General features: G+C 55.9%; 2 protein-coding genes across 2 annotated transcripts; one reads left to right on the top strand and one right to left on the bottom strand.

The window, feature by feature from the left end:
- Positions 1-627: 627 nt before the first annotated feature.
- Positions 628-1,685, bottom strand: CLPS (colipase; the record flags this gene model as incomplete). Its single annotated transcript, XM_082329913.1, has 3 exons — positions 628-765; positions 846-968; positions 1,590-1,685. The coding sequence occupies 3 exons, from the start codon at positions 1,683-1,685 to the stop codon at positions 628-630; spliced, it is 357 nt and encodes a 118-aa protein (XP_082186039.1).
- A 1,876-nt stretch (positions 1,686-3,561) lies between these two features.
- Positions 3,562-6,984, top strand: LHFPL5 (LHFPL tetraspan subfamily member 5; the record flags this gene model as incomplete). The annotated part of the gene is made up of 3 exons (XM_082329912.1): positions 3,562-3,973; positions 6,529-6,810; positions 6,968-6,984. The coding sequence occupies 3 exons, from the start codon at positions 3,562-3,564 to the stop codon at positions 6,982-6,984; spliced, it is 711 nt and encodes a 236-aa protein (XP_082186038.1).
- Positions 6,985-8,464: the final 1,480 nt, after the last annotated feature.

Here is an 8,464-nt window from a genome sequence, read left to right as displayed (position 1 = left end):
TGGCCTACCACCTCCTGGCCACATCTGCTCACCCAGAGGAGGAGGTGCAGCTCCCAGTGTGCAGGGTCATCCAGAGCCCTCAGCATGGCATGGCAGAGGCGGACACAACCACCAAGCACCCCAAGCACCCACAGCTTCCACACCACCTTCAAGTCCCTCTTCTCCAGCCACAAACCTTTCCCAGGGGAAGTTTCCAACCAGAGCAGCTGCAGTGGCAAATAAACCGAGTCCAGCACAACCCAAGTAGCTCCCTCTGATCCTGGGGCTGCTGCATCTTCCCCTCCCCTGGACCCCCTTTGCTAACGCTCCCCCCAGGCAGAGCTCCCCCCATGGCTTGCTGCTGGCCTGGCCCAGATTATTATACCATTGCATATGATGTGCACGCATGTATAGGTAAAGCCATCACGTCCCTGCAGCATTTTCCAGGACCTTCTGGCCCTGCAGCCCCTGTCCCGGGCTGAAGGGACGCGTCAAGTGAAACGCCGGCTTGCAGCTCGGCATAAGATGCTCTTTACTTGAACGTCCCCCCTGCAGCCGTGGCAGCACGGGCAGGTCCAGGCATCCCTGGGGAGGGGAAAAGGCAGGGTGGCAGGGGCATCACGGGGGTGCACTGGGGGTTGTCTTCCTTCACCACGACCCATCAGAGCCCTGAGGGTCCTTGCAGACACCGAAGTCACTGTTGGTGATGGAGCCCACGATGGTCTTATCAGCGTCACAGGTCAAGCCGCTCTCGCAGGGACACTTATAGTAGACTCCATAGATGCTCTACGGGGAACGAAGGCACAGTGCAGTGCAGGGGACATGCCCCTGTCCCTGGCCACCCCTGGGAGCAGGGGAGCACGTACCTTTGGGGAGCACTCCTGGAACTCAGCCGCTTTTGGTGCACATCGGGCCAGGCTCAGGCCACTGCCCCGGTGGCAGCAGCCGCTCTTGCACTGGGCGCTCTGCAGGCACAGCTCCCCAGTGTCCTGCGTGGCGAGGCAGGGCATGAGCACCAGGTCCCTCTCCGTCCCCCCCTTAATCCCCCCCCAGCCTTGGGCCTGGGGGGTTTGGGTGGGTGTCGGACACCAGCTCTGCCTTTTGGCTGGGGCTCAGCACTGCTGCCAGCACACCCAAGCCTCCCACCCTGCAGGATTTCTTCAGTCTGGGCCAAAATTCCACCTGCTGAAGTGCTGTTTTCTGCTGGGCTCGTGGGAATAGGGCTGAGACACTGCAGGGAAAGCGTCCCCCCTCCCCATTCCTTGCAAGCCCCCCCAGGGAGGGGGTACTGGCTGGCACAGGCAGCTGAGAGCTTCAGTCCCATCTACTTTTAGGCTTCCCTGGGCCTTTACACAACTGCTTTCCCAGGTGTCGAGATCCCTCACAACCCCAGAAAAACCACCACACCATCCCCACCTGCCTCAGTTTCCCAGCTGCAATAAGTTTTGCTCTTGGTGCATGCAGCCATCACCCCAGGGCTCCCCCACGTAGCTGCTGCCAGAGACTAAAGTATCGCAGACCCCTCCAACCCCACAATGTGCCACACACCCCATTGCAGCACTCGGGGCACCCCCTGGACATGGCAAGGAGGGGTTTAGTGTCCCTCTTACCAAGTTGAAGATGAGCCCTCGCTTGTGCCGCGCTGGCAGGGCTGGGGCCAGGAGCAGTGGGGCCAGGAGCAGGCAGAGGGGCAGTGCATTAGCCATGGTTGTCTTGCTCATGCCTCCTCTACAGGGCCAGTGGGCACTTTATAGCAGGCGTCCCCATCAGCTGATGAGGCTGCTCCTATCACACTCCAACTCGTGGCATTGGGGCAGTGCCACAATGCTCTGCCCAGGGCAGGAAAACAGCAATGCCCGTGCTGCCAGGCAGTGCCACAATGGAGACATCTCACCCTGTCCCCAGGTGACCGTCCCACACTGGTAATGCCAACCTGCCCTTTGGCAGCTCCTTTGGCTGAAGTGAACGTGAAGTAACAGCACTCCTATACTTCCCCCAAGGGGGATTTCCAGTCCTCCCTCCTCTCCTTCACCCTGGCTGCAGGGAGCCATGAAGCTGGGGTTCTCTGAGACACCCTCCTTGCCGATGGGTTCATGGGCAATGCAAGAGCCAGCGCCATGGCAGGAGCTCCGCTCCGTGGGAAAGTGCCCACCTCCAGATCCTCCATCGCTCAGACGTTATGATCACAGACGCCAAGAAACCTGCTCAAGAAAGCCCTAAGCATGGCAGGAGTGACCCCACACCCCTGCTAGCATCCTGCTGGCCTCACTTGGTGTTCCAGAGCCCACCCATGTCCCTATCCCATGGGTCACCACCGCATCCTGCCCTGCCAGATATCTACTTTCAGTGCTTCAGTGCTTGGCAGGTGCAGCTGATGAAAGGAAAACAGCCCCAGGAACGGCACAGCTTTTCACACCTGTGTTGGTCTGGCTGCTCTTGGCAATGATTAACACCCAGGCAGCCCTGGCCTTCGGCAGCCGCAGGGGTGACACTGAGGCTGGCGCTGGCTGTGGGATAGCTGTCACGCTGCCACGTGGCATCTGGACCCCATGGCAGGAGCTGAGCCTCTACAGTCCCTCTGGATGCGGGACAGATGTGGGTCCTGGAGAAAGGTCCCAAGGTGGCCACGAGTGCCTACAGCCCATTGGGGTAGGCTCTGGGGCTGTCCACACTCCTCTGGCAGCAGGACACGGGGGCCAGACAGAGTCCTGGCCCTGCTCCAGGTGCTGGCTGATGCCCTGGGGTGTCCCTTTCTGCAGCGGGGATGCGGGGATGGTCCCCTCCCTGCCTTCAGCCCCAGCCAGCCCTGGAGCTGACAGTGGGGGTCCAGGGGCCCACAGCCCCCCCACCCCTATGATGTAGCACCCCATGCACCACCCCTCCAGTGGGGGAAGACCCTGGTGACGCCAGCTAGGAGGGCAGAGGGGAGCAGCCGAAGGGGCACAGCATTTGGGACACATCCTGGGGCGCACAGCACAGCCCAGGTGGATCCCGGGGATCGCGGCAAAGCCCATGGCACATCCTGGGGCACACGTTGGGGGGCAAGACACATCCTGGGGAGCATCCCACCCCACATCCTGGGGCATGTGCACATCCTGACACACATCCTGGGGGTGCATGGCACTTCCCAGGGCACACAGCATGGGCACAGGGTACATCCCGGGGCACACACACAGTGAGGCACAAAGCGCATCCCAGGGTGGATCCCGGGGTGCACGCTGGGGACATAGGGTTCATCCCACAGGCACTGGGCACATCCCAGGCTGCATCCTAGGGTGCATAATGGAGGCACAGGGCGCATCCCGAGGGAGCATCCCAGGGATACAGGACACACCCTAGGGGCGCATCCCGAGCCGCGCCGCCCGGCTCCTCCCGAGCCCACCCCGGCTCGGGGCGGGGGGGGTCGTGGCGGCTTCTCCCGGGTCCTCCCCGGGCTCCTTGAAGGGGGGGGTCGCGCCACCGCCCCCCGGGGCGGTCCAGCCGCAGCGCCCGCCGCCGCCGGAGCCTCCCGCCGCCGCCGCTGCTCTCCGCCGGGGCGGGGCAGCGCCGGGCGCCCCGGGGAGCAGTGCCGGTGTCCCCGCGATGCCCAAGCTGCTGCCGGCACAGGAGGCGGCACGGATCTACCACACCAACTACGTGAGGAACGCGCGGGCCATGGGGGTGCTCTGGGCCCTCTTCACCCTCTGCTTCTCCATCCTGATGGTGGTGACCTTCATCCAGCCGTACTGGATCGGTGACAGCATTGACACGCCACAGGCCGGCTACTTCGGCCTCTTCTCCTACTGCATCGGCAACGCACTCACTGGCGAGCTCATCTGCAAGGGCAGCCCCCTCGACTTCGGCACCATCCCTTCCAGTGCCTTCAAAACTGCCATGTTCTTCGTAGGTATCTCCACCTTCCTCATTATCGGCTCCATCCTCTGCTTCAGCCTCTTCTTCTTCTGCAATGCAGCCACCGTCTATAAAGTCTGTGCCTGGATGCAGCTGGCAGCAGGTGAGCGGGGCTGGGGGTGGTGACTGGGGGGCCAGGGGCTGCCAGTGGTCTGTCCAGAGCTGCTTTTCCCTCTCTGCCCCCACCTCGACTCTGCTGGGGGGATGGTGGCCAGGAAAGGGACACCAGCATAACCCCTGTGCCCCATTTGCTCCCCCTTACTGGTTACCAGTGGGGAATTTGCAGTAAGTAAAACCTGTCAGAGCAGCTGAAACCCAGCAGACGTGCCACGTGTGGGCAATGCTCCCCACCGTGTGCTGCTGCTGCTGCAAAACCACGCAGCACTAGCGGCCCAGCCACGGCCTGTCCCCGCTTACCTGGGGGAGCTTTCCTCTGGCCATCGCACAATGCCGTTGCTTCTGCTCTGCCCCATGGTGCAGCGGGGTCGTGGCTTCAGAGTATCAGTCCGAGAGCCCCGAATGCCACAGGGCCAGGGCACAGGGTTCCCTGCTGTGTTAGGGATCCTGCGGCAATTAATGAGGGATACGGTGATAACGTTTGCTGGGTTATTTGGTGCCTACGATATCCCCTGCAGCAATCGGTAACTCCCTGAGCTCAGGGGACAAGATACTGGGGAGGTGGAACAGGAGGAGGGGACTGGCTATAGGATTTGATATCATCACCCACATTTTCCTACTTTTCCGCTCGTCCTCACATCCCTCCGCTCATCCCTGAGGATCTCCAGCCTTTCCCATTCCTCCCTGCAACGCAGCAAGACACCTGAGATGTCCAATAATCCAGCTCCTGAATTCGAAGCCTCAGCTGAAACCCAACCCAGCCCTTTGCTGCTCTTGAATCATTCATGCCGGGACCAGCCACAGCCCCCGCTGTCTACAGATACTCTGGCTGAAACCCTGCAGGAGGACAGCCGTGGCATCGGGGTTGCTCCAGTTGCCAGCTAAAAAAATGAGCTTAAGCAAAGATTTAGATAAGAGGCTTGGGGCAGCTCAGCCTCCCAGGGAGTTGGAGCAGGGAAAGGCTTTGCTGTCATATTTGGGGCTTTTACATACGTTTTTGTGCTGGATGGGGGAGAGAAACCTGGCGCAGACAGCTCTGGCTGCATGGATGAGCCTGAATCATCCCCTACAGCCCAGTTTCTCTGCACCAGACAGGCTCTCAGGAGCTTTCGAGCTGCCACCAGGCAATACAGGTGCTGCTGCATTTCTGGGAGTTATTTTAAGGGGGCAGGTGATAAATGGACCTATTTTCTGGCCTTTGCTCCACACCAGGGTGTGTTTTCATAGGAGAAGCAATTTCCTTCCAGCTTCCCCTGTTTCTCCATGCCCCTCCTCTCTGTTAGCTACAGGGAAGAGTAATTAAATACAAGAGAAACCAGCTGCTTTGCAATGAAGAGAAATGTTCTCTGCAGACCTAGGAAGCTGCCCGCTGGCCTTGCCACTCTCTTGTCCCAAAACCAAGGGAAAAAAAAACATCGGCAAAGGATGAGGCAACCACCCCAGAACTGTTTTCTGGTTTAGCGAAGACCCAGTGACAGAGAAGAGGCACTGCTACGGGGCAGGGAGCATCTTGCTGCTGCAGGAGGCTGTGGATGTCCACAAAGGGCAGGGACAAATGGCCGCTCATCCAGAGCTCCCACTATGGGGTTGTTTCTGGCGTGAGAGGAGCCTCAGAGGTCCTCACACCTGCATGAAAAGATATGAAGGACCAGTTACTTCCATGCTCTGCACCAAGATAACAGTGGAGGATGCAAAGAGTCTCTGTTTATCACATCCCAAAGCCTTGCAGATGAGCTCAGCTCTTCTTCCTGCCGAACCCAGTCACTCTTGTCCAGCAAATACAACAATTTCTCTGAGCACGTGCGGAAAAAAAGCACTTCTGAGCTTTTGGGACATGAGCTGCTGGGCAGAAGACAGCCCTTCGGCAGCTCGCGCTGGGTTTGTTGCAACTCCCATGGCAAAGCCGCAAGGGTGACGTGCCGAGGGCCCCGCAGCTGGGCTGGAGCGGCAGTCGAGGTCATGTGTGAGCCAGGGTTGGGCAACAAGAACGGCTGCAGGAGGAGCCAGTGGCTCACGGCTGGGCTGGAATCACCACAGCTGAACAAGCATAATTAATCTGCCTGCAAAGCTGCTGCTGAGGACGGTACTACCTTGGCAAAGCATAAGCTGAAATCCAGCTCCGCATGGGGCAATAACAAGGTTCTCCACCTTGCATGGACTAAATCCATCCCAGTTTTGTTGGGAGAAAATATTTCTTTGGAACAACATGGCCAGGGATGCATGCGGAGGCAGGAGAGGAGAGATGTTGCCTGGGCAACAGAGTGATGGGAGTTGCTGCCGCAGCATGTCCTTGATGGGGAGCAGCGTGCCATATCCTGCTCCTCCCTCGCTGCAGCAGCATGAACGAAGCAGAGCCCATGTGCGATGGGCAGCTGCAGGGCGTAGGGAACCTTTAGGCCTAGTTAGCTGGTCCATAGTATTTTCTCTTTGTAGCATTGTGGTTGTGGCTGGACGCAGCACTGCCATACTCCTCTACCTGCAGTATTGGCTCAGCAGGTAGCTCGTGGCCGCTGTAATGTCTCCATCTCCTTCTTCCTGCAGCTACAGGGCTGATGATTGGCTGCCTAATCTACCCCGATGGCTGGGACTCGAGTGAGGTGAAACGCATGTGCGGGGACAAGACAGACAAGTACACACTGGGTGCCTGCACTGTGCGCTGGGCGTACATCCTCTGCATCATTGGCATCCTTGATGCTCTCATACTCTCCTTCCTGGCCTTTGTGTTGGGGAACCGGCAGGACAACCTCCTCCCATCTGATTTTAAAGTGGAAAATAAAGGTAAAGAGCTTAGAGCCCCCATCCTGCTGCAGAGTGTTTCCATACGTCAGGGGAGTACTGTTATTTGGGAGGATGGTGGCTTCCTCCAGTGGGAGGAGCAGGAGAGCTGTCAAGGTCATCACACTGTAGGTGAAAACACACCTGCACCTTTGTTGTTGTTCCTATACTCCATTAACACAGTAATTATCTTTTTGTTTTACAGAAGAGGGCAACGACTGACAGAGCTGATCACCACGTAAGTGATGCCCACAGGGATTTTTAATGTTTCTTCCAAGCACACGTCATGCTGCTGTTGTATTTTGAGGATTACTGAAGGATTGACAACTGTATAGATTTTGGTGCTAGTGTCACATTGGTTTTATTTGTGGTTAAATGGGAAGTAGTCTTTGCTTTGCCTCCTGAAACCAGGAGAACATAAATCCTTGCCAAGTGACCAGAAAAAAAAAAAAAAACAAAAACCAAGCACCAACTTAAAATTTGAAGTCATACTCCATTTGGCAACAGCTGACTTCTTCCTTCTCTTCCCAGGGACACCTAGAACTCTTCTTCCATCAGCTTCAAGAGACAGCCCTTTTCTTTAAAATGACTTTTCCAGGAGCTTTAAACTTACCAGTTTCTGTGGATCTTCTACAACTGTTCTTTTCACCTAAGGGGCCACTATCAGCTCACAACTCTCATGGAGTTTATTTGATGGGAAGAACCCAAACTGGACACAGTTTTTTTTGAGTCCATCAGCAAACCTGGGGAAAAGGGGAGGGATGGCAATTTGCTGCTTCTTGGGGTTTGTACACCTTCTTTCAAGGAAATTACTTCTGAATAAAAAAAAAAGTTAGCGTTTTGGATTTTGTGCTAGTCTTCTTACAGCAGGAGAAGTCCTCTGCTGTATCCCAGGTTGCCCTTGTACTTGAAAAATACGACACAGCCAATTCCTAGCAAAGCCATGAATCAGCGTCCCACTCTGGGCAACGATAACCAAATACAACCTTTTAAAAAGGGCACTTTTCGGGGGGGGGCAGAATCTGCCAGGCTGCAGCAGGCCTGTAACAGTACCTGCAAACTGCAGCAGGTGATGCCAAGCAGCATCAACTCACTGCACCACCGTAACCTGCTGATTAATCCAATTTAGCTATGATTTCTCATCATATCGAACACCCACCTGCAGCAGCCTTCAGCACAGTCCATTTTTGCAGAAGACAAAGCAGCACATCATCCCATCCAGCTCTTACCTGGTCAGAACCCCAAATTAGCCTGTATTATGATTTTTCGTTTCTACTTGCTGTAATTTTTTGGTTCCTGCAGCAGTCAATTCAATTCTAACATGCACATTCCAGTTTTATGCTTCCCTATAAAAAAAAAAAAGTGTTTGGGAAGGTTTTGTTAAGAGTCTTTACTAGGGAAGACAGCAGAGAGATGACAGACTCTGAGAAAAACATATTTTAGAATGGAAAAATTCCAGCAGAGTTGCCCTGCCATTGACTACTCTTCTCCCTCTTTTAAAATAGACCACAATACCAGCAACAAAATCTTCACCTACACCATCTCCCTACGTCTCATTCTGAAAATGAAAACTAAGTGCTCACTAGCAAAGAAAATGCAATCAATGGGCCAGTAGCTCAGAAAGAACAGACTTGCAGAGGGAACATATGAGGAATAGGGCTCAGTTATTAAATAAACTGTTTATTGTATGGCTTTCACAAAG

The sequence above is a fragment of the Platalea leucorodia genome, assembly GCF_965183815.1.
Source record: "Platalea leucorodia genome assembly, chromosome: 19".
Lineage (NCBI taxonomy): Eukaryota > Metazoa > Chordata > Aves > Pelecaniformes > Threskiornithidae > Platalea > Platalea leucorodia.
Note: the sequence above shows the minus strand (reverse complement) of the source record. Positions and strands in the feature narration are given on the sequence as shown.